The following is a 25744-nucleotide window of genomic DNA, read 5'->3' as shown; positions in this document are numbered from 1 at the left end:
TCACGGCTGTTTCTTTCTACAGCACAAATAAACACGACCACAGGAAGGTGCCGCATTGCTGGATTTGGTGTGAATGGCAGCCTTAGACGTTTTAAAATCTCGGTCCACACGAGCGCTTTAGCACTGTTTCAGAAATGATCTCCGTCCATACTAACGCCTGAAAACGCATATAGCATGACCATTCACGGACACTGGGCGTGTGTGTGCAGGTGTAGACAGGAAGCAGATTATTGGTTGCTTAGTTGCAGAAAATATTACAGAGAAAAAACAGTAATGTCGAAAAGAAAGACTAGAGATTTCTTTGCTTGGACTGATGATGAGGTGGAACTTTTACTGAGAGTAACACAAGTATAAGGTGGTCAAGGCAGCAGAAAACATGACCATGTGATAGGGGCGTGACGAATCAGGGAAAGACACATCGTGATGGATAAGATCCAATCAGGAAGTGAACGGGGGTGTCTGCATCTTCGTTTCAGTGTGGATGCTAGGTGTAAATGTAGCAAAAGTTATGTGTTTTAAAATGAAAACATATCAGTGAGGATGTAGCCTTGGGCGCCTTTCAGACCGAGCTCTGTGGGAAAAAACGCAACCCATCATTGATTTGAACAGGGGCAGAACGTTAACGCAGCGGGGGTACAGACAATGCAGGGCTGTTTTTGGTGTGAGATCCTCAGATAGGGTAGGGAAATCGAAAAACTTTGAGAGATTGACTAACACATTGTCGATTTTAGTCTTTTCATGGGATTTATTCACAATAATAAAAATATAGAATATCCGCAGCAGCCTTATCCTTTAAGCAACAAGAGAAAACAGGATTTGCACATACAGAGTGGACAGCAGAGACTGGTTTAAATTTGTTCGTTTATTTGGAACCCTCCTCCAAATCACGTCTGTAATTTTTCCATTTCACAAAATATTTACAAAAAAAGATACTTTTATGTCGTTTTTTTTTCTTTTTTTCTATCTTTATGTCTGTTGTAACGGCTCCTTTTTAGGATGATGACCATTGCTTACATCTCGCAGTCCAGTCTTTTAGAAAAAGTTCATGAAAAAAAAAAAAAATCCTCCCACCCTTTTTTTTTTCTTCCATACACTCTTTTTTAAAACTGCATACAGTTTTTTTCCCCTATTGTTCTTCTTTTGAGTGCTTAAAAAACTCTTCCTTGCATGCTTACAGCTGCAAACAGGAAGCCAAGAGCTTGTGTGCTTATTGAGAGGAAGTGACATCTTTGCCCTGCAGGAAGTACAATTACAGCATCATCAGATCCTCCAGATGCTTGATTGGTTTGGTCTGTCCAGTTTTGCCTTTTTCTCAACAATCAAAGAGTCTCTCAAGACAAGCATGAAACCTACGGATGTACCAAATAACACAAAGTCATAGTCATTACTAAATGGAAACAGTCTTTGTCAGAAGATTTTCTGTCCTGTGGGAAGCCTGGCAGCATGAAGGGAGGACTGGATCCTCACTCCAGAAACAAGAGTGCTAGGAATAAGGGTTGAATTCCCCAAAAACTCAGAGGGTCAGGGTCAACCGGCCCCTTTAGACGCAGCTCTAGTGTCCCTCTGTGGTTCAGCATCTGTAGTCCAGGCATAACAAGGCGTCCACAAGTGCATTGTGGGTGTTCCATGGAAGAGCGTTTTGTGTTCAAGCCGTACTATCCATCCCTGAACTCAGCAAAGAAAGGAAGTGCCATGACGAGAAAAAAAAAAAAGAACATCAAGAGACACAAAGGGACCGTGGTCCCTCTTTAAAGGATCTATCAAAGTAAGTCAGCTGGGCTGAGAAAAATATGATGCTAATAACATAAGGCAATTGACCTCAGTACAACTGGAGGGGTGATTATATCAGAGAAACATGAGACGCTAAACTGGAAAGCTCAACACTGCACGGTATTATCTCTTTTCCCTCGAGCCTCAGTGAGAAGCCTTGAAGAGGCATGAAAGATTTTCTAATAAAAAGTTCATTTTCTATCAATTCGTCTCCTGCTCTATAAATAAAAAGATGCATCTCATCCGGACGTCTTCAGCCCCTCCTCTGTGTCTTTTAACGTGTAAAACACTGAGCTGAGTTGTGCCAAGAGTGAGCGGTTGGCTGTATATGCATTTTACGTATAATACACTACATGAAACACTGACCGAAAATAAAGAAAATAAAAAAATAAAAACACAAAGAGATCAACCCTGCCCCCGAATGTGTGTACATGTTCTAGATCTGTGTGTGTGTGTGTGTGTGTGTGTGTGTGTGTGTGTGTGTGTGTGTGTGGATATAAACATTAATTTAAGTGTGTGTAGACTATAACTGCATTATCAGAGAGTATTGATGTGTTTTTTCCGGTAATGAAGTCAGTAAAGGTGTGCTATTTTGGTGCCTGTCTCTATATCCAAGTGTGTGTGTGTGTATGTGTGTGTGTGTGTGTCTACTCTGTTAACTGGTGACGTAGTGCTTTGTAGATGGCTGCCCATACAGCCCGTAGAAATCTGCATGTCTGTGTGTCTGTGAGGCGTCTATCCAGTCCCTCACTGCCAAGCCCTGCATGGACGGACCTCCAGAGGCCAGGCCAGGAGGCGGAGGGTAGTCTTGGGCGCTGACCCAGGGGAAAGAGCCCGAGCGCGGGTACGGGGGATGACTGCGGTGGCCCGACACCGAGGGCACTCCGGAGCAGTAGCAGTTATCCATCGTACACACCAGGATCTTACGGCCGCCGTATTGTGGCAGCACCGCCTGCTGGGAGGAGTGAGAGGAGCTGCTGCCGCCGGGAGGAAAGTGTGAGGAGCCGAACACGGAACCAGAGTGGTGGTTGGTCAGCGAGCCGCTTCCGCTTCCTGCCCCGCCGCTCTCGCTGATGTGAGGTGGGCCGCAGGGGCCGAGAGGTTGCTGATTGGTGGACTGGCCTTCTCCAGAGGCAGAGCCTGAGCCCAGGTAGGGCTGCTTAGCTAACGATGAGGAAGAAGATGAGGAAGAGGAGGAGGAGTCTTTGAAACCCAGAGTGGTGTTTTTTCCGACGTTCCCGTTTCCCTCTGGGAAGGCAGTGGAATGTTTCCGTTTCTCTGCTCCAGAGGCAGAGCTCTGACCGCTGGGATAAGCAGGAACAGACTGCAGGAAGGTCGAGGGAGGGGTGAGGGGAGCTGAGAGGGGAGAGAGAGGGTGTGAAATGAGAGATAAGTGGTAATTAAAATAAAAACACATTCATGACTGTCATGTCCTGGATTAAAACCTGAAAAGTGTGTCTGAGTTTGTACCTTCCAGCGTTCTCTTCAAGCTCTTCTCTCTTTTGGAGATTTCAGAAAGGAACAGCTTTGAGTTTAGATTCCCCACTTTGTAAGGAGGCAGACTGCTTCCCACACATGCCTGAGACCTGCAACAAGTGCCAGGAGACAAAATTCAAGATAAGACGTCTTCTCTTGGCATCATCACCTGCATATTATAGAACCGAGGGCAAAAAAAAAAAACCTTCTCTCTCACCTGTCTGTGAGGATTTTAACAGGCTTGGTGTTTTTCATGAAGCTCAGTTCCTCTGCCTTACTGAAGGCTGTGTGGATGGAGCTCAGCAGCTTCTGGGCCTCATGGCGCTGCTCTCCCAGAGCTAGAACCTGGGCGGCGTTGTCCTGGCAGAACCGAGCCTGAGCCCGCTCCAGAGCCTCCAGTGTCCGACCGAGATCCTCCTCCAAGAGCTGATGCATCCGCTGGTACTGCAAACGCACCTCCTCTTTCAGCTCACACACCCTGTCCTGTGGAGAAACAAACGTGGACACACAAACATCAATACCGGCGTTATATAACAGTGTGTCTTAAAATGTGTGTGGCTGTGTTTACGCCCACAGAGCAAGGTGCAAAAACATACCTCGACCACACACTTGTCAGAGTCTAGTTTGCAAAGCTGTTCCTCGATCTCCTGCACTCGTTCCTCCACGCGCTCCTGCTGTCTCAACAGGCTTTGCTGTGAGGTGGGAAAGAGAGACAGAAAACAAGAAAGAAAGTCTTAAAAAACTCTGAGAAGTTGTGACCTCAGCCAGCCACTAGCATCCCCTCCCCATGCCGGAGATATTAGAACCCGGGAGCCGGCTAATTTAGTCTCCATCCAACACACAATCCCTGTGGGGGAGGAGGGAGGGTGTGCTGTCATAGCAACCAACAGCTATTTTGTGTTTGCATTAGTGAGTGAGGACTAACGTTGGGGGAGCTGGCGGCAGCAAGCAGAGAGAGATAGATAAATGGGCATAAGGAGCTCTCCTCCCTCTGCTCTCCCCTCAGTGCACCTCCTCTTACTGCTCCTCTACTCTTTATTTGCTCTCTAAAAACACGCTCATGTATTCACGCTGTCGAGGCCGCTCCATGAGCTACAGCAATGTTGTGACAACAACACTTGTTATTTCTGGGAGGTTGATGGCATGTGAACAAGAGCAGACGCCTGCTCGGGCCAAACTGAGATGTCCATCCTGCCTCAGCTTGTGGCTACAATAAATAAAAATTAAAAAACATGATAAATGTCTTTATATGAGATCAACAATCCTTTATGTCTCTGCCTGCATTATACAAGTCTGACAGCAGGAATATCATTGACACAGATTTGCTAATCCTTCATGCTATTAATATTTAATGTGAAAAATGAATAATCTTTGCTCAACATGTAACAGTGGAGAAGCATGAGGATGAGATGGTGAAGAGGAGAATAATGTGGTGCTGCCAATATGATCCAGATTTAAATAAACAGGACGAAGAGCCTACAGCCATGCTAGCAGCTCTGTGAGGCTGTATTTAGACACAGTGCTGCTTTGGGCTAAATGCTAATGTCAGCATGCTAACATGCTGATCTTTAATATGATGTTTACTATGTTCAGCTGCTAACATTTGCTAATTAGCACTAAACACAAGCTGAGGATGGTGGGAATGTCTTAAGTTTTGAAGGTATTTAGTCATAACTCAAAGTATTGGGCAAATTAAGAACATGTCCATGCAGCTAAATTCATAAACACATCTTTTCTCTCTGTTTTGACCCTCCGACCAGACTAAAACAGGTTTTTCTCCCACGAAATCTGAGCTCTTGTGAATGTGAAAATGCCGGCTTGGCATTGTAGTATGTACAGAAAACTGAGCTTTGTAGAAACACTATGGTATTTGTGACAAAATAGATGGTCGCAGTAGCGCGACAGTCCACTGTTTTTCATTGGAAGAAGAACAAGAAGAAACACCAACAACAACGGCAGACGGCTTCATGCGGGTGTTATCGTCTTTATTGTCTACTTTGATAGCTTGTTTGTTGTTAAACGTAGCTATCTACCACCTTTCTCTCGCTGGAATGGTTATAATCTGCACGCAATAAACAAAATGTCAGGAAGCTGCCGCAGAAACAGAAACAGTATACTGTTTCTTCTTTGCTGGTTTTTCTGTGGCTGATTTGCTCATCTGTCCTCTACACAGGCCCAGTAGAAGAATTACTGGTTTTGGTGTTTTAATGTGGACGGAGGTATTTGCAGAAACGAGCTGAAACGCTGGAGTGGACGCTTGTTGTTTTAGCATGAAAACAGTGTTTTAGAATTTGGCTGGCTTAATGTAGACAGTCTAAATTTTTGATCTGATGATGACCCCAGATGAAAAGTCAGGGGATCGCTTAAGTCAGTATGATTCTTCCTCTGGATAACATGAACGTCTGTATCAAATTCCACATAAATCCATCCAATAGTTGTTGAGATATTTCAGTTACAGACTGGTGGACAGACATCGCCATCCCTGGAGTCTCACTGCTAGCGTGGCTAAAAATGGGACTAAATCTGTCATTAATCCCACAAGTCAATAATCAGTTGTTTTTCACAGAATGAAGATCTGTTCACATACACCCACCACCACCATCATCATCATCATCATCTCCACTGTCCAGTCATTCCAACCAAACAGCTGATTTTATCATTAGTTCCCAGTATGATCAGCTGCTGTGGAGCTTGATAGGAATGAAAACCTGCATACTCTTGGGCCTCAGCGGCACATGGTTGGGAACCACTGCCCTAGATATCTCTCACACTCACACACACACACACACACGCACACACACATACGCAAACACACGCACACACTTGGCATGGTTAGATCCAGGACTGTGACCTGGTTGTGCTGATTGATTGAGTTAGGCTCCGAGCAGAAGCCAGGGGAAAAACAGGGTCGAAGGAGCTGAAGCTTCCCAGAGGGGGGTAGCAACTAAATGTATGGGATACCTTTGGGGGAGGGAGAGGGGTGAGGGGGGTATAAAGAGGAGGTGGGGGTGGGGTGGGGGGGGGGCTCTTTAGCTGTCATTTCACCACAGTGTCTTTTCCATCAGAGCCACCAGAGCAGGAGAGCAGGGCCAGAGGGAAGGTCGGTGCTCGCCTGGAGTGGCTGGTGGATGGTGTGAGCTAGTGAGGTGGATTTGGTGGTGGGGGGGCTGATGGAGGTGAAGAGCAGGGAGTGGCTGTAGGGTGGTGTGTGTGTGTGTGTGTGTGTGTGGAGAGAGAGAGAGAGAGAGAGAGAGGGGGGGGGGGTCCACTCTGCATTTCTTGATTGCATTCAACATGGAGGATGCATTAGTGGCCACTAACACGAGGACAAATGTGATCTAAAAGGTTTATGGATTAAGGCTGGTTGATATGTTTGAAATCAATGTCACGGTGTTATTGAAAGATTATTTTCAAAATCCAAATTTAAAGGAATCCTTATTAAAAATGTTTATTTACGTGATACGTTTATGCTAAAATAGTTATATCGGCTGAAATATGATTATCGGGTTTTTTAATAAGTCAAATAAATCAGAAATCCAGAATTAAATCAGGCTCAACTTGTCGTCCAGTCTGATTATAGATAATGTAGGAAAAGCTGTAAATGTGGAGGATTTTCGTAATACAGCCTTTAAATTCAGGCCAGGTCCCACCCGGTGGCCCTTCCTGCGCCCCAGGCAAACGATTAACTATACATAAAGCTGAGTCATAGTGTTACCAAAAGGAAGCACACCCGAGCATGACATGGTTGACACCCAAACAGGGTGTTGGGTGAACAACATGAGTCAGTCAGGAGTGTTGCCCTCGTGGTTTGACTAAACCGCCCTGTCACACAACCCTTTCAAGAGAAAGAAAAAAAAAAAAAACCAGGATGGAAAACCAACCCGACCTCCACTCGAACAGACAGCAGCGAGCACCAAACCCCCAGGAAGGGAAGAGGTTAATAAGAAAACCCAAGTAGACCGCAGAATCAAGTGACGAATCACTTTAATCCCCCTTCCCCTCGTCTCCACTCCCCCCCCCCCCCCTCTCACAACTGGCGATCCCTGTGCTAGGATGCACCTGTGCTGGGGAGATAAGGCCCACTGAGGGCCCCTCATTGTTCCACCCTCGACTGCATTGTTTGTCATTCCAACAGATGAGAACGGGCTGGAATGGATCACAACTGAAAAAATGCACAGACTGGAAGATAGACTCCAACACAGGCGCTGAAAAACACTTGAAATGCAATTGTTTCTTAATACAGGCGCCTCTGTATTTGACTGAGTAAACTGATTGGGTAAAAACATTAACGACTGAGAGGAGATCATGCCAGCTTTTTACCCAAAAACCTCCACTTAATGTCTCTAATGTGGCAAAGGATTACATTAAAATATGCCCTTTGTTCTGGTGATGTTTGCTGGACAGTAGAGAAAAATGACCTCATTGGTTTGTGTGGTGCTGTTATAAATGTAAAAAGCTGCATTTTGGTACCTGAGTGGGCACTTAGCCAATACTTATTGATCAGTGATGAATTGACAAATTCTTGCAAGATGTCTGACATCAGTGATATAGTCAAACTACTGGCTGTGTTTTTGTTTCTGTGTGTGATGACACCCTGCTGGCATATGTTTGTTTCATGTTTGTGTACAAGTATAATTCTTCTTACTCTTATGTCGTTGCGCCGCAGCTCCACGTCAGTGACGGCGTGGCCGTGGCTGGGGTGGCAGCGGGCGAAGCAGCAGTACTGACACACCGCCGTCTGTTCGGCCTCGCAGTGGTACAGCCTGTACTCGTCATGCTGAGGGCAGGTCCAGGCCTTCACCGCCTCCGCCTCCACCAACAGGTGCCCCAGGGCTGAGCACGGCTGCTGCAGGTGTGTCTGGATGTGGGACTGGCAGCACGGGGCGTTGCAGCGCAGGCAGACTTTCACTGCAGGGAGTGGTGGGCCTCGGCGGCACAAGATGCACTGCAACGCCGGCGTGGTGGCCTTCTCCACGCTCAGGGCGTTGTACTTCTCGACTATGTTGGACAGTTTGTGGTTCTTCTCCAGGCTGGGCTTCTGCGTGTAAGCATGATTGCACTCAGGGCAGCGGGCCAGCGAGGAGTCTTTGGCCCAGGCCTCGCTGATGCAGCCCCGGCAGAAGTTGTGCTTGCAGGGCAGCTGGATGGGATCTGAGAACACGTGCAGGCAGATGGGGCAGATGAGCTCCTCCTCAAAACAGTTCCTCCACGTCTCAGCCATGTCAGAGGCCATCATGGTGCGGGCAGGCATACACTAACTCTGTTCTCCACTTCTATGACTCTCTGTCCTCAGCACAGGAAACCTGACACTCTCAAAATGAGTCTTGAGAAAAAAGATAAAAACAGACCCGATACCGTCCTGAAAGATTAGTCTGTATATTTCAAACCCTTGTGAGCAAAATCAGACGAGTCTCCCTGACAGATGACGAGTATTGCTTATTGCTGCAGCATGAAGGCAAATTCCAGAAATTGACCAGAGAAGGCTTCAGGCGAGGATGACAACACCTTGGTGATTTCAACACACACAGCAGGGGCTGACGTTATACAGATTACAGTAAACGGTGCTTTCCTTTCCTCTAAATCACACTCTCTCACACACACACATACACACACTGGGCCTGCCTTTAAAGCTTCTCTGTGTGTGTTTATATATATATATAAATATATATATATATGTATATGTGTGTGTATGTGTGTGTGTGTACAGGCCTACAGGAAGCTAAAAAGCCTGTCAGCTACAGGTAAACCATGAAATGCAAACAAGGCACAGAGAACTAAATATCTACACTGTTACTTCAATGATCATGAGCACATGAAAACACACTTGATCCCCCTCCTGTCTGCTCGGGCCCTTTACCTTGAAGAGCTTCCTTGACTTCAGCGTCGGATTATGATTGACTGAGGACCAATTCAGACCAACAAACGAAGCATGAAAACCACGAGAAAAGGACTGCTCCAGTCCACACCCTGATTACTGTTCACACACACACATATACACATACACACACACACGCATAGCTTTTAAACCTGAATGTGTTGAATCTGACCTCAAGGACGCTTGAATCCCTCAATAACCACAACGCAGCGCAATGCTTTTGTCCGCTGAATCATAAATAAGTATCCAAGGAGCCTCCACCAGCAATTCAATTATACATACACAACAGCGACGGTTTGGCAGTAGACGGAGAAAAAACACAGTTTTACTGATCAGATTAACAACATAGGCGACCTCCAGCCCTTCAATTTGACATAAAAAACGACATTTGTGTTTGATGAATAACGCCTGCTATGTGGCACAGCTCGCATATCTGTACACAAGGCCTCGGCTCTTTTTTTTTCTGCCAGTTTTCTGTCGACAACAAAGGCCTTATAATCTCATTAAATAGAAAATCAGACCCAGGCCATCATTTCGAGGCTGTTTACTGCATAGTTAATCGTTTTTAATAGTCGAGTCCGGCTCCTGCGCACAAAACAAAGGGTTTTAGGATCCGCAGGAATGTTGGCTGCTGTCGCAAACACATCTATCAAATATCCCACTAAAAGATTATTATTACTATTATTAATCAGCTCTGGACTCTTTGTTTTAAACTTTGGTGTCCACCTTTTTCACCTATTGTCGCCTCAGCCTTTAGCCAACAACATATTTATCTACTTCCTTATCTCGATTAAACCGTAACGTAAATTAACCGTTAACGTTACCTCAGACGTCACCTCACCATTTTCTACCACAGCACAGGTACAGATTAACACTTAGATTTGCACTATTTCCAGACAAGGACGAGCCTTATTAACACAAGCTGTAGTCATAATTATATATTTAACTGATAAAATACAAAAATATACCCTCCTAATCTTAAAGGGGACGTCGCTTTTTTCTGTCCTTGTTAGGGGTAGCTGTCATCAGCCATCTTGCAAATCCTCTTTCATATATATATAAATATATATATATAAATGAAGGGGAGATATCCGCCGCGGCTGTTTCAACAAAGCTGCTTTTCGATAGCTGACCTACACAGGCTTATCAACGCTGAAACTCCCGTCATTATAAAAGAAAAACAAGCCTTTTTTTCCCTTCCCCTGTCGTGGTTGTAGGTCCAAAGGTGCAGTCTTGACGTGGTTATTTTCTGTTTTCGTTGCCCCCCCGGTGTCGTCAAATGTGTCCGGTGTGAGCCGACTCGGGTTTATTTATAAAAATCCAGCAGGGTCGTTCTGTATAATAATCTGTGTTTTCTCTGTCCCCTCTTTTCTTTCTCTGTCTGTATCGACCAGGCTCTCAGAGAGAGGAGGAATGCAGGCGAGCTGTTAAACTCGCGTCAAGAAAAACAGCATGACGTGACACTTCCGGCTACGGGTTTCAAAATGAAACCGTAAAAGAAGAGAGATGAGTAAATTTTGAAGTACTTGTACTTTAATTGAGTGTTTCCATTTGTATACTACTTTATATTTCCTCTCCACTACATTTCAGAGGGGAATATTGTGCTTTCTACTCCACAACATTTATTTGACAGCTTTAGTTACTTGTCAGATGAATATTTGACACAATGGATAATATAAAAAGTTTTTAAAATACAACACATTGTTAAAGATGAAACCAGTGATTTCCAATTCCAATTTTGGCTTTTGATGTCTTACAAAGCAGTGTGTGGTCAGGTCAGATTTCAGATGTTTATGAGTTGTTAACAGCTCCACCACATAGTGATTTTTTCCCCTCTTAACTTCTCACAGTTCAATAAATGTTCAAATGATCCAATATTTCACCAAAAATCAAAGATTAGAGAAAAAGTCTAAAAACTGAAAACTGATTTGTGCTTCAGATCTTTGTTTTTTCTTCCTTCCTCTCCCATTAATCATTAACCTGATGCACCATATGGTTTGTTACACAGAACCATCTGAGAAGTCGTCCTTGGAAACTGGGCAGGCACTTCCAAAAAAAAATACTTGGCAGGTGATTGGATGAACCATCTGTCTATCACCGTCTTACCTTGCTAAGCAGCTGGCTCATGTAAGAATCCTCATAGGACACTGATTGGCTTGAACCACCGGTGGTTCGGACCAATCGCTCTGTCCGAAATCACGTACTATGCACTACATACCCAATATGTGTACTATCGCTCAACATTGTGTGAATAAACAGGAGTATGTGTCTTTTCGGACGTCACTTCCCTCTTTGCCTGTTGGAGACACGTAACCATGGTAACCTGTGCCAACCATAAAGTCTGAAATACCGGTGATTAAAAAAAAAAAAAGCCTAGCAAAGTGAAATGTTGCTTAAATTAAAGTTTTATTGACGTTACGCCAGAGCTTCCTTGGTCACTGTCCATCATTGTCTGTTATGTTGTTGTTGTTGTTGTTGTCGTCGTCACTACTGGATCGCATTGTGGGATATTTATGCTGGCGTAGTGTCCAGTGCTTGCATATTGTATTGTTTCCCTGAAAATAGTATGCACTTCACATACTATTGGTTTCACACTAAGGTTTCAGACATACTGTTTTAGCGTACGCAGCCAAACAAATAACTTGAAGCCTGACAACACGGATGACCTCGCAAGGTAAATTAATCATCTCACGACCCCTCAGATTTATCTGGTGACCCTTTGGAGGGGCCCGACCCCTACGTTGGGAACCACTGGACTAAACTAGCTAACTGTATATAAAGTAGTTGAAACTAGCTCCACCTCCAGCAGCTACAACAGTAACATGCTGCTCTAACACTGATGCTTCACTATTAATAATCTAATGATGTCATATATAATAATATATCAGTCAGAGGAACCAAACCACTACTTCTACTTCCGTAGGATTTTTCATGTAGAACTGCTGTGTTGGTATTTTTACTTCAGCTGCAATGATTAGCTGATTTTCACCAACTATTTTAGTAACTGATGAATCATTTTAAGTCATGTTTTAAAGAAAAAATGCCCCAAATTCTTCCAGCTACTTAAATGTGAATATCTCTTGGTTTCTTTAGTCCTCTGTGACAGTAAACTAAATCTCTCAAAACAAAACATTTTAGGTTGCAGCTTTGGGAAACAGTGATTAGTGTTTTTCACATTTTCTGACATGTTATAGACCAAAAAACTAATTGATAAATTGAGAAAAAAAATGTTAATTGCAGCCCTAGTGTTAAGCTGATCTTATGAGTATAGGATATGCCTCAGTTTCCCACCAGGAAAAGGACGAGGCTGGCACTATTCTATATTTTTGTTGTTGTCAACAATTCCCATGAAAAGACTAAAACCAACAATACTGTTTGTGGCTCATAATTATATAGTTTGAGTTTGAAAAACAGCTAAATGATTTCATATAACAGCTGAGCGCTGTAGTTTTTAACATTACTCAGACATGAGTAATTGATGCCTTTGTTGGAGACTATTTTCGGTGGAAGATTAATACACATTTGGTGCGTCAGTGAGTATTTTGTTCAGCAGGACGGCGTATGTGAGTTCTACTCAACATAAACTACAGAGGCCATGTTCTTCGTAATGGAGGAACAACGTGTTGGCTCATGACAGTACTTGTTAAGGTGGAATTATGGTTCTGCGGGCTGCACGTAGGCGAACATGCACAGTTGCTTGGAGACATTTATGTGGCTGGTTATTTCATACCTGTATGTAGCAGGTTTGTGTTCAGTTTATTTTGGTTTTTTAATGGGGTTTGTTGACAATAAGAAAAATATAAAGTATCATCAGCCTTCTGTGTCAAGTGTTAAGTTCAAGAATGCTTGAAAACTTGTCAGCAAACAAGCAAAAAAAGTGGAAATGGATCGATACAAGAAACAGATAATTGGTTTAAATATCCAGCTTCTGCCACTCCAAGTTGTAGCAGTAAAATTAACGCAAACTTGACCAAACCTACTGAAAAAAGGAGGACTTCATCCCATCTGATAGGGCTATTTGGGGTACTTTTGACATTAAAGATTGGGAGGAAGGTATCTTCAGTAAAATAAGAATTTAAGAAACTTAAATACAGTAAAAACACCCGACTACTTGATGTAAACACTGCCAGGTTGAGGAGTCTATGCTATTCATGTAATAATGGATTGTGGTAGATATGATAAAAGAATGTCTGAGTAACGAAAATCCATATCAGACACAAATTACTGTACCAAATAAATTGTAAATTAAATGTCTTCAAAGGTTTCTGGAGGGGATCTGTAACTCTACTGTAACTCCAACATGTGAAAAATGTTCGGTGCTTTCATTTTGAAGCTGACCAGCTGAGCGTCCTGTATGATTCAGGCTGTCTCTGGCTGACCTGACGCAGTTTCTCGGCTACATCGGCTACCCCCTCCTCCATCCCTCCTCCATCCCTTCATCCCCTCCCTCCTTCCGGATCAACGCTACGGCCGTCACGTGACCTGTCACACAACTGATGTGTGTCACGTTTTAACCGGGAGGAGCTGAGGGACGAGCCGGGGAGGAAGGGCAGGGAATCATACTTAAAGGGCTTACTGCATTTGTTAATGGCCTGGACGTTCATGATGTTCCTTTGGGGCAGCATTGCATATCTATGTGTGTGTGTGTGTACCAGGTATTCCTCATGTTGTGGGGACTTGGTTCCTTTATGGGGACAAAAAGCAAGTCCTTTTACCATAAAACTAATTTTGGGGTGAAGACTTGGTTAAAAGTTAAAGTAAGTTTAGAGTTATGTTAAGTTTAGGGTTAGGCATGTGGTGGTTATGATTAAAGTTACAATAAGTCTGCAGGAAATGAATGTAAGTCAATGAAATGTCCTCTGAAGTGATGGAAACACAGCTGCTGACTGAGATCACTGTGTGTGTGTGTGTGTGTGTGTGTGTGTGTGTGTGTGTGTGTGTGTATAGTGCATGTTGTTGCATGAAAATATAACTGTAATATCTTGTTACAGACTAAAGGTGCATTCTGCAGCGCTTAGGCCTTGACCAGATTAAAACTAGCAGGAAATGAGTCACTCTATGTTCCTGACATGTAATAAAAAGATGAAGGAAAAAAATATAATTTTAGTACAAATAACTGTGTTTTATACAATTCTGAATACAATAATATCACTTATTTTGACAATATATAGTATAGTTTTCAGATCCTTTACTTTAAAAAGGTATAAACATCAAATTAAGTTTAAATACTCCATCACAAGTCAAGTTACTCATAATTGTACTTATTTTAATATCAGCAAAATATACTTGAATTATTAACAGAACAGCCCATGTAAACAGACTATTACATTATTATTATTATTATTATTATTATTATTATTATTATTATTATCATTATTATCATTATTATATGAATATATTATTGTATTATTATTACAGTTTTATTAATGTGTAAGAAGCATTTTAATGTTGTGGCTGGTTGAACTAATTTATTTTTGTATTTTAGAAAAATATGATTCGATTTGTACACAAGGACATTCACATATTATAAAAACACATGTTTACCTACCAAATTCTCAGCTGTACATCAATTCAAAATGAAGATGAGAAAAACAGACTTAGAATAAATAAAAAAATGAGGAGTGAAAATAAAACTATATATATATATATATATATATATATATATATATATATATATATATATATATATATATAAAAGCCAATAATGAGACAGAACAAATGTAAACAGCAAACAGGAAAACAATTTGAGACTAATGCACACGAGAAATAAAAATTATCGAAATGTAATAAAATAAAATAGATTCAAAAATAAAAATAATAATAAAAAAATAGAATGAAACAAAACCTAGATTAAAAAAGTAGATAAAATAGATAAACAGAGACAAATAAAATTGATAAGAGGGGAAAAATAAATAAAATAAAACTTTACAACACGAATATAATAAAATAAGTGAATAAATAATGTCTATAAGTCATAAATCAGCAATGCATCATATTTAACAAAATCCTGTGTTGTATGTAAAATCTTGATACACAAAGTAGCTAAACTACAGCTGTCACATAAAAGTAATGGAGTCAAAAGCACAATGTTTCCTTCTGCAATGAGTATAAAGTATAATATAAAGTATGAAGTAGCATAAAATGGAAATACAAAAAAGTACCTTAAATTGTATTTCAGTTTGATAAAATGTATTTTACGCTGCTTACACACAACTAACTGTTTCAAATTCCTCCAAAACGAGCCACTTTCATTGGGAAATCACAATAAGGCACTTATTACAGAGATAATGTGTTTGATTTCATTATTTTGGTACATTAACGCCTTATCTCCATGGACGAAATATAAGACAATGAACCCCCGGGTGACAGATAGATAAAAGGCCCCCAAACCCTTCAACGTGGGAGCAAGAAACAAAGACTGAAAGACAAAAACAAAATCAAGTCAAGTTAATTTATTTATTTGTCCAAGAATCTGAGGAAATAATCACAGGTATCAGGAGTTGTTTCAGGACTATTTGTGTCTGCCGGGCTGAGCTCTGTATCTATTATATTAAATAAGACTTTGGGTCTTTGGGTATGTTTGAAGATAATATTGGAAAAATATTTGTTTCTCTCTGCTTTGACACACTGTTGATATTTAGCCAGACAGTATCTCAGATGCTGGAAGGACACCAGCCTAACTACACAAACGTTAAACCAGGTCTGAGTTTAAATTTTCAGGTTTTCTGACTTTATAAGGGGCAAAAGAGTCCAGAATATTGGTGCAAGTGGAGTTGAATAGGGAGACCAGTTATGTGTACAGGCCAGCAGGAGGAGCTTTAATGACAGCAGAGGTGAAGGTATCAGAGAACTGCCTGGCAGTAAAAGGATAATAGACCATAATTACCAGGTAAAATGAGTTTAGGAGTGGGGGGAAGGAAGTAGAATAAAATGGCCCAATGATAAGATAAGCTGACATTGTTCATCTGGGCATTCGAGACAAGTTAAAACAAGGTCAAGGACATGACCGTGTACATGTGTACATGTGACGTGTAGGATCTACGACTGACTGGGTAAGACTGAAAGAGTCAATTAAATGTAGAAAAATACAAGCCACAGGATTTGACGGACAGTAAATGTGAATATTAAAATCACCTACAATTAAAAGCTTGGATCAGATTTGGATACATATATAATAAAAGAGAATTCTTGTGTAAAAACCTTGTGAAATTTAGGAAATCTGTGTATAAGAGCACAAAGCACTGGAATTGATTATATATTCAACAATCAACGTGGGTTTACAGTTAAAAAAAGATCACCATTAAAAACCATGACCAGGCCCCCAACGCATCCAGATATAAGACATTTGTATGAATTATTTACAAGGCACAGCTCAGAAAAAGAAACTTTGTCAGGTTTCAGTTAGAACTAAAAAAAAAAATCAAATTTGCACGTTTAAACAAAATCATTTAAAATTAAGAACTTGCAGGAAAGTGACTATGAACCATGTAGACATTCTGCAGGTGAATCAGAGTCTGCTGTTGGTTCAAAAACTGCAGCAGAGAAGCTTTCTGACTCCTCTGTATAAATATTATACTACATATTACAACATACTGTACAAAATCTAATAGGAAACAATCAAAGAAAGCCTGAGATGCATGTTCTGTTTTATTCATTTAGAGCTGTTCTGCAAATAGCCTTATTTCACTGTCAGTATGTTGTCCAGCTGTAACATGAAGCAAAAAAATAAATAAAAAGGCAGTTGGCAGTATTAAAAGACTGATAAGGATCAGACCTCTGACATCTCTACTTTTAACTGAGCTCTGTGACTTTCCAACAAGAAACGTTAACTGTCAGTTCAAACCGAGGCTCTGACCTGAGGTCAACATGTTGCTTGGTTGCAACATTATTTTTTGATAAAAGTATTTCAAAGTATTTCCATCAGATGATGTTTGTGCAGCTGGTGAGTTTCAAAATTACCAAAAAGGTTCGACTACATTATGATGACGGTACTGTGTAGGCTGGGAAAACCCCTTAAACTCCCTAAATATTACTATTTCTTTGAAATTCATGGTGGAAGAAGTATTCTCATCCTTTATATAAATAAATGTGTGAATACCACAACGTAAAATGACTCCACTGCAAGTCATGAGTTGGAGTATGGATGGATGTATTAAATGAATATGTACTAAAAATATCAAAATTGAAACTACTCATTGTACATAATGGCTCCTTTCATAGTGTTATATATTACTGTTTTATTATTGGTACTGATGCATTTATGTATAGGAAGCATTTGAATGTCTCATCTTGAAGTAGATTGACAGTAATTTACAACCACTTTGTATAGTTGTAGGTGGTTTAATTCTCAACAATGCACTTTATCTTCAACATTCATCATACTGTATGTTTAAGATATGTATGTGCAACATAACGATAGCTGTCAAATAAATGTAAAGGAGTAAGAAGTTAAGTATTTTCTGGGCCGTAGCCATGACTCAAGACATGTCCTTGTTTTTTTTCTCTTTTCAATGTCACACTTATTATTATAGAGTAAGACAAGTCATAATGTAGGCTGTCAGACAGAAATTCACATTATCTCTCCTTCACATTATCTCTCATATCCCCTTGACTTTCTGAAACCGATGATCTGACATTTACGTCCACTTCACACATTCAAAATTCAACTTAAATAAAGGCTGAAGCGCTTTACAATTCATCAATTACACACTCACCAACGGCAGCAAGCTACATTGCAAGGTGTTGTCCTGACCATCGGGAACAATCGGGGGTTCAGTATCTTGCCCAAGGACACCTCGACATGTGGACACGAGCAAGAGTGGGCGATCGAACTGCGCAGCTCTGCGATTAATGGAAGTAATGGAGGGAAGTAAAGAAGTATTAACAAAACAAAATGCACTCAACGTATCTCAATCATTAGGCAGAGTGGCGTCTGTTATTGTTGTATTACAGTCATCATTTCCCTTAGAAACAAATGATTAGAGACTCAGCAGGCAGAGAGCCATCAGCCCCAGACATGTCGATTACCAGCCAAATTGTTTTCCAGTGTGACATCGACCCCATCTTTTGGTAAAGCATGGAAAACCCCACTGTGGACACGAGACAGACTGGCTTTAAACCTTTGCTCCTGTGTCTTGAAGGATTTTCATGAGCAATTTAACATCGCTACCAGTGACAGACACAAACCCATCTGAGACAAAAGCCTCAAAACCAGAATATTTCACACTTTCAGGTTTAGCTGTAAAAAGTATCTTCATCATCTGAAACTTCCCTAACTGGAGCAATGAGAGCTGCTGGTTTAACATTTTAAGTACAGGAACTAAACCAACAGAACTGTGACCATGATTCACCTTTTCAGACTCAAATGAAGAAATTTTTGTTGAGTGACTGACAGATTTAGCAGCAGCATAATCATCTGAAGCACAGTAATCTCCAGATTTCCTCATATGTGCCAAAGTAGCAGCTTCAGGGCAGTTTTCACTCAACATTCAGCGATATGAGTGGCAACTTCAGGTAGAAGAAAGTTGCTGTTAGCACCGTCAGATCACACCGATCTTTAAAAATAGTGACATCCGTGCAGAGCACCACCTGTTGAAATGTTTAGTTAAGTTCTTTGTAAACTCAACATGTGACTGCTTATCAGACTTCCTCCAGAATATAAAACACTGCTGATAAACTTCTGGTACCTGATCATAAGTTCCCAAAGTGGCTGTTTGGTGCAGGCAGTGCTCCCTAAAGTATGTTTTCCTCTAAACTTTGTAGTCCCGGCTCACAGCTTTGCAGGTATACAGGCTGTCCTTACATTGTTCTGTTCTTTGTTTTAAAACGATTTGTCTCAGTGGATTCAACGTGAGAAAGAAACACAGATGGGAAGTGACACTTTTAATCCTGTAGGTGTATAGAAAGTAGACAGGATGTATGTCCAATTACAGGATTACAGTTAAATAGTGGGTGTCATTGTGTTAACTATCTTATCAGGTGTTTGCTCAGGGTGCCACTGATGTGACAATTTACAAGTCATGCAGTGTTTTCTGTTGCAAGTTGGCTCAAACTTTTTGTGTTTTCCAAGTTTCTTTGTTTCAGCAGTGTTCATCAAAAGGAGTCTTTTAAAAAGTGATAGCGAGCTACTGCACTTTTACCTTTCTTAACTTTTACAAGTAACTGCAATTTATGATTATTTTCATTATTGATTTATTGTTATGTCTACAAAATGCAAGAAATTAGTCAAAAATTATGGTTATAATTTTTCAATCAAAAGTGTTGCCAAATGTCTTGATTTGTCCGAGAAACAGCGTAAAACCCAAAGCTATTCAGTTTACTGTCATGTGTGACAAAAAAAAGCATGAAAACCTCACATCTTACAAGCTGAAAACAGCAAATATTTGGCATTTTTGCATAAAAAAATGACTGAAACTATCATGCTGTTATATTTGTGCTCAAAATCCAAAAAGTCCACAAACGGTTAAAAATAAACAAAAACAAAAGTGAAAAATGCAACAAATACCAACTTCAAAAATGCCACAAGAAACAGCTGCAAGAGGCAAAACACATACAAGAAGGAAAAACACCTGCTGTACAGCTGTATATTCATCAATTTAATGACTGGTTTAAAAATATTCAGCATGGTATGACTGTGGAAGACAAAGATAATAATATAGTTTAATTATTTCTTATATAAATGCAAATATACTAAACCATTGGCCCTTGAAGAATATATTTGTAAATTAATTTTCATCATAACAAAGCCCTGAAGAATACCAGAGCTCTAAAACTTAAATAAACAATTTAAGCTATTTAGGCTATTTTATTTTATACATAATAATTACGGCATATTGGACAGAGGAACTTTTTTCATGTACTTTTTAATGTTATTGCAATTATTGCTTTAATGTGTTCCTAATGAACGTGATATCCATGTCAACATTTAATTAACGCAGTCACTTTTAAAAATATTCTTGTTAGATGTTACTCAGTATTTAGTACAACAGGAAGCCTCTTGTTCTTCTCCACACTTGAGGATAATTGAACAGATTTTGGGTCCTGACAAATGATGCTGTATGATGATGTGTGAAGGGTTTACAGACATAATCTTAATGTTAACGACTGGATTTGAGTCCTAAATATCAAACATATGACTTGAAATCCTGCAGAGTGAGAAGGACAGTGATCAAATATTGAACAGAAACCTGCATTAGCCAATGAGAGCGAGCTGAGCGGGACGCGTCATCAACCGGATGTTGCTACAATAAAACTTTATTTCCAACTCACCTACAAAATATATTATAAACCATACTGATTTCATCTTCTCAGCCATCACTTAATACACAATTTTTTCTCTCTTTTTTTTTTGTTTTTTGCAGCTGACGACGCCTCCGTGTTTTTCTTCTTTTTTTTCCTGAAGTCACGTTTAATCTCGCGAGTTTCTGTGAGATCTCAACTCCCTTTAATCACCACTCTGAAACCACTGAGTCGAGTTAATTAAAAAAATGATTGACAACCGGTTCAGGCTACATTTTGGTGAAATTAGGACAGAGGATTATAAGACTCTGATTGACCAAATTAATAAATGACAGACGGTTATCCCGCCCTCTCAAACCCTCCTGTCTGCAGACACAAACTGGAAATCCTTTCACATAAACGCAAAGTGTGTGAACCTGTATCTTTGCTAAACTGTCCGATGTGTTATTACCATGCCACTATTAAAATCGGTTGAATCAATCGTTGTGTTTGTGGTCTCTACTTATCTATATATTCGTAATGTTATAAGCAATGCTGCCGTTGAACTTTTAACGTGCAATATTATTTTGAATATAGCTATTTGTTTTTCACAATATTAGAAAGCCCCACTAAACGCAGGGCATCAAAAAATTGGTTGAAACTCTTATTGTTCCTCTCCACGGAAATCTTTAGTAAAAGGCGAAAGATTTATATGATCTGAAGAGAAACAAGAGTGTACTGAAGAATATAAGTTACACAGAAAGACCACATTAACGACGATACTACCTTTACTGACGGTTTGATATAAAATTATATACTCACAGAAACACAAGACTCACATAATTTAGAAAATACAGAAACACAGCGGAAGAAACACAACTAAAAACTGCATTTTAAGGTAAAAACTGTGCGATTATTTGGCCGTTCGCGCTGTGGCGCAAGGCATGATGGGATGAGATGACGTTTGTATTTCCGTGTTTTCTCGAATTAAAGTTTTATTTTGCTGTTTCTGTTATTATTAAAAACATCATTTGAGCCACACAAACATACATAACTCCACAACATAATTTCCCTCCGTGTTAATATTCCCACTTTTATATAAAACGTGCATTACGTTACGGAAAGACCCGCCTCCTTACACACACACACACACGCACACGCGCACACACACACACACACACACACACACACACACACACACATACACACACACACAAAGACATATATACCATGGATGTATAAAGCGAAGTGTGTAAAGTAGAATAAAATGGAAATACTCAAGTACAAATACCTCCAAATTGTACTTAAGTACAGTACTTAAGTAAACAGGCTGAGCAGAAAACATCATACACATTTACACAGTTTGCATGTGCTAACAATTTGTATGTACTGTAAATTCACATTTTGCAATGTTTTTATTATTTTCTCTCCATTTTTTTTTTTAACTTGCTTCAGTTTTACATGCTCATATTTCTTATTTCCATCCATTACTGTACAACTATTTTTATAAATGTTTTTGTGGTCTTAGTTGTAATGAGTCAGCAGGTGGTGCTGTTTATTTCTCTAAGTCTCAGGTGAAAACTATTCAAAATTACTCACTATCTCTGATCTCAGCCGTCCAGCTGAGTTAATAATATTTGGTCGGTGGTGAATGCATTACAGTAACAGATATCCATCAGCATACACACAATTATCTAATAGTTGTGGAGATATTTCAGATATGATATTATTTTAATACAGAAATATTTCCAGACATTCTTTCCTGGAAGACATTACTATTGTTGCAATTTGTTGTTCACATAAAAAAACAAAACAGAAATAATTGTTTCAAGAATGAAAAAAGGAGAGCCAAAGAGAGAGGTGTAAACCTTGACTCCTCTCTCACCTCCGCACCAACCAATCACTGCGTGAAGTGGGCCTGAATGTGGCTCATCGGTGTCGGAAAGTGACAGGAATGGCCTTGCACCGCCCTCGCTTATCTCCCATCAGACAGATCCGTCTGACAAGTATGTGTGAAGAAATACAAAAGACTTCATTGTTCTTTCCCTTTGTGTTTCCTCGGAAAGTGTTTCCTTGTTGGCTGTAACGTTGCAAGATATCTTCTTGACATCAAAATTGTGAACCTGTCCTTTGATATTTTGTGCATAATTGGTTCTCATCAATCAGTTTATTAGTGTGGTATTTGCTGTTTGTGTTGAGTATGTGCTGTATCTTTGAGCCTTGAACCCTTGAACTGTATATTAAGATTTGGTAAGTCATCAGTGCATACACAGTTTCCTAAAAAAAATTCATGCCATCTATGCAAACTTTTTTAGATATCTCAGACTTAGTTGAATAACATCCGGATTGCTGATTGTGTTCAGTTAAGGTTAATGTAGCTACTGTTACATGCAGTTTGGGTGTTGCACAATGTTGACAGTGACTTAATCCGGCTTGTTTCACAGTTGTACTGTCTCATGATCGTCTCCCGTCAAGAAAAAAAATCAACGCCTACCTCATTCCATCCACCCAAAACCTGCCTACACAAGAAATCATTCTGGGCGGTGAGACAAACAAGGTAAAGATAAAATAAACAGATCATCCATAGATAATAAAACAATGACTCATCAACTGCTAGATTAACCCAACCTTTTCTGCCTGTGACCATTATGAAGCAATAAATAGCCTACTGGGACTACATCCAACATGACAAGTATCTCCTTATTGTTTCATTTGAATACTTTTTTGAAGCCTGAAGAGATAAAACTATACTTAATGTCACAAGAAGAAAGTAATGATTCTGAAAAACAAACATAATTTTATGTATAAAACTTTGTATTTTCTCATCTTATACTCACATAATCATCTCATGACCATTTATAGTACCTTCATCTTGTGACTCCTTGTGGGGGTCGCGACCTCTAGGTTGGGAACCACTCTGCACTAGATTGCATCGAGGTATTACAAATATTATTGATAAGAAAAATCTTGTACTTGTTGAATAATTGTTGAAGAGACTCCACAGGCTCCAGCTGATACTTACTTGAATATATGAAGTTTATTGAAAACAAATGACGTCAGAGATGCCTTTGGCACGGTGTATACATGGACACAATCGCACCAAAAAACAATCACTCCTTATGGAGTTGCTCATGTCATGCCACCAGGGAGGGGGGAAACAAGGACACTTGGTGTCAGAATGAACTCTAATTGGAAAATAATGTGGGCAGCTGTTGTTACCCATCCAAGGTTATCACCTTATCTCCCACCCTTGCAGCTAAAACATCTCTAGTATGAGACCTTGGAGGCCAGAGTCAGTCCCTGTAGATGAAATCATCACATCAAGGCTTTGATTAGCACATTCTTATGAAAAGACTTAGCTCATAAGTTGAACATTTCCATAAATTGAACACTGAACATCTCTCCTTCACAAATGAGCATTTTTTCTCTCACAATTATTTATGAAAGTCCTCCTGGATTTTTGAAAAACATGTCTATTTACAATAACATAAGACTAGTTTTGGAAATCTTGCAAAGCATTTAGCTGCTTTGCTGAACAGTTGGAAAAGGTTAACCTCTGAAGAATCAGATCAAAACTTGTCAACTGACCAATCAGATCACTGGAAAAATGGACTCACTACCTCACTAATGGCGTTTTTCCATTACATGGTATCGGCTGGACTTGGTACTTTAATTTTCCATTACAGATAGTACCCCCACAATGTAGGGTGGGTTTTCAGGGATGACTGTCACTGACAGCCCTAAATCCTCAGGCTGCTTCATCACCTGGTACAGCAGCTGTACTAGCATGGATCTCAAAGCACTGGGGAGGGTGGTGTGCATGGCCCCGCACATCACTAGGTGTGAGCTACCCAGCCTGCATGAGCTTTACACTCAGGGGTGCCTCAGGAAGTCCCTGAGGGTCCTTAAGGACCCAGCTCGCCTGCTCTCCCTGCTGCCCTCAAGGAGGAGATACAGCTGACTGAGGAACAGCTTTTTTCCTCAGGCCATAAGACTACTAAATAAATAACACACACACTCACACACACACACAATATATTAAACTGTCATCAGCAACCACTAAAAGTGTTAAGAGCAGGCTCCAGTCTTACATAATATACACAAGGCCCTTTATTGTTTGCTCCCATGCCAGCTCACTGTGTCCAATCTAAAACCAAAACTACAGCATCTGAAAACATGAGGCAACACCAGTGCTGAAAACATTAAATTTAGCTACAGTATCACTGGCCAATGGTCAAGACAGATCCTACATCTGATCATTGCATAAATGTCACACACTCAATTGTTGCTTTAAAAGGACTGAAAAAAAAATTAAGCATTTTAAAACATCTCAGTAGTTAAAGGAAATGTTATGTTACATCCACTGGCTGAACAGATCCAGACAAGACCTTCACTAACTGAGCCCAATTAAGAGGATACTGATACAAAGTGCAATTTAAGCATCTGTGTAATATCTGATTAATGATTTTATATACACCTTTTATTGCTTTTATACCCTTTTATATACCCTTAATTGCTATTTATGTTCTGTTTTTATATTTATGTTGTCACAACCTGGCTCAAGGCTGGAAAAAGGAGGGGAGACCACACATGAGCTGTAACTAAAAACGGATTCATTGTACATAGCTAAAAGATAAATGAAACTAAATACAACCAAAACCAAACATGGTGGAAGCCAGAGGAGAGAGAGAGAGAGTAACTGACTGCTAATCAGCTTATATAGAAGCTCGTCAGTCCAGGTGAGCTGAATCTCCCTGACCACCAGGCTCCTGCAGGTAGGGGACAAGGACTGTCCAGAGGGGGTCGTCACGATATGCTTTATATATATTTATTTACTGTTTTCTGTAATGGAGCCTCCTAGCCAAAGAATTTCACACGAGTGTACTTGTTCAACCAGTCTGACAATAAACACCTTGAATCTCACAGAGAAAAAACAAAACATTGTGAAAAAAAAAAAATCCCTCCATAATACAGAGATCCCCCAGCAGCTTCCTCCTATTTTACATTAAATTACATTTATTAATTTGTGCTTTTTGTCCAAGGCGATGCACTAATGAGGTACAACCAAAGCTACAGTGAACCAAGGAGAAACCTCGACACTCCCAGCTCTCACGTCACCTGACAAAAGTGTGGTAAAATTACATGTTATGATGTAATTTATGCGTTGTGCATGAATGTTTTGATAACATTTCAGCATGTGATAATCATGAAAAGCATGGAAAGGAAGAACACCTTTGCAAAACTAGTTTCAGCAGCCAGCAAATAGCTGAACCATTATGTGGTTTCTTGGCACAGTGAACCAGTTGTGTTGATACATTCACAGCAGCTGAGTTCATGCAGGTCCAATATTTTTGTCTCTGAAGGAAGTATTAAGATCCTACAGACTGAAAAAACAAAATATTCTAC

At 40.3% G+C, this 25744-nt stretch overlaps 1 protein-coding gene, 1 long non-coding RNA gene and 1 other non-coding gene across 3 annotated transcripts; 1 reads left to right on the top strand and 2 right to left on the bottom strand.

Moving 5' to 3' along the window:
* Positions 1-847: 847 nt before the first annotated feature.
* trim8b (tripartite motif containing 8b) lies at positions 848-10526 on the bottom strand. The gene is made up of 5 exons (XM_067575472.1): positions 7892-10526; positions 3843-3938; positions 3464-3729; positions 3241-3356; positions 848-3126 (listed from the first exon to the last, which is right to left on the bottom strand). The coding sequence occupies exons 1-5, from the start codon at positions 8495-8497 to the stop codon at positions 2426-2428; spliced, it is 1785 nt and encodes a 594-aa protein (XP_067431573.1). The 5' UTR covers positions 8498-10526; the 3' UTR covers positions 848-2425.
* Positions 10527-10553: 27 nt separating this feature from the next.
* Positions 10554-11540, top strand: LOC137171510 (uncharacterized). Its single transcript, XR_010924775.1, has 2 exons — positions 10554-10643; positions 11130-11540. It is a non-coding gene; the product is annotated as an uncharacterized lncRNA (long non-coding RNA).
* Positions 11541-20960: 9420 nt separating this feature from the next.
* On the bottom strand, positions 20961-21075 carry LOC137172799 (U5 spliceosomal RNA). Its single transcript, XR_010925055.1, has one exon. It is a non-coding gene; the product is annotated as a U5 spliceosomal RNA (small nuclear RNA).
* Between the last annotated feature and the right edge of the window lie 4669 nt (positions 21076-25744).

This window comes from Thunnus thynnus, chromosome 20, assembly GCF_963924715.1.
Source record: "Thunnus thynnus chromosome 20, fThuThy2.1, whole genome shotgun sequence".
Classification (NCBI taxonomy): Eukaryota; Metazoa; Chordata; class Actinopteri; order Scombriformes; family Scombridae; genus Thunnus; species Thunnus thynnus.
The sequence above is the reverse complement of the archived record's forward strand: the minus strand, read 5'-3'. Positions and strand labels throughout refer to the sequence as shown.

Excerpts from the sequence above, each read along its gene's own strand:
- trim8b (XM_067575472.1), bottom strand. The coding sequence starts at position 8,497 with ATGCCTGCCCGCACCATGATGGCCTCTGACATGGCTGAGACGTGGAGG. Across the intron at positions 3,939-7,891 it reads TGCGGCGCAACGACATAAGA|CAAAGCCTGTTGAGACAGCA; the intron begins GTAAGAAGAATT and ends CCCACCTCACAG. Across the intron at positions 3,127-3,240 it reads CTTGAAGAGAACGCTGGAAG|CTCCCCTCACCCCTCCCTCG; the intron begins GTACAAACTCAG and ends CTCCCCTCTCAG.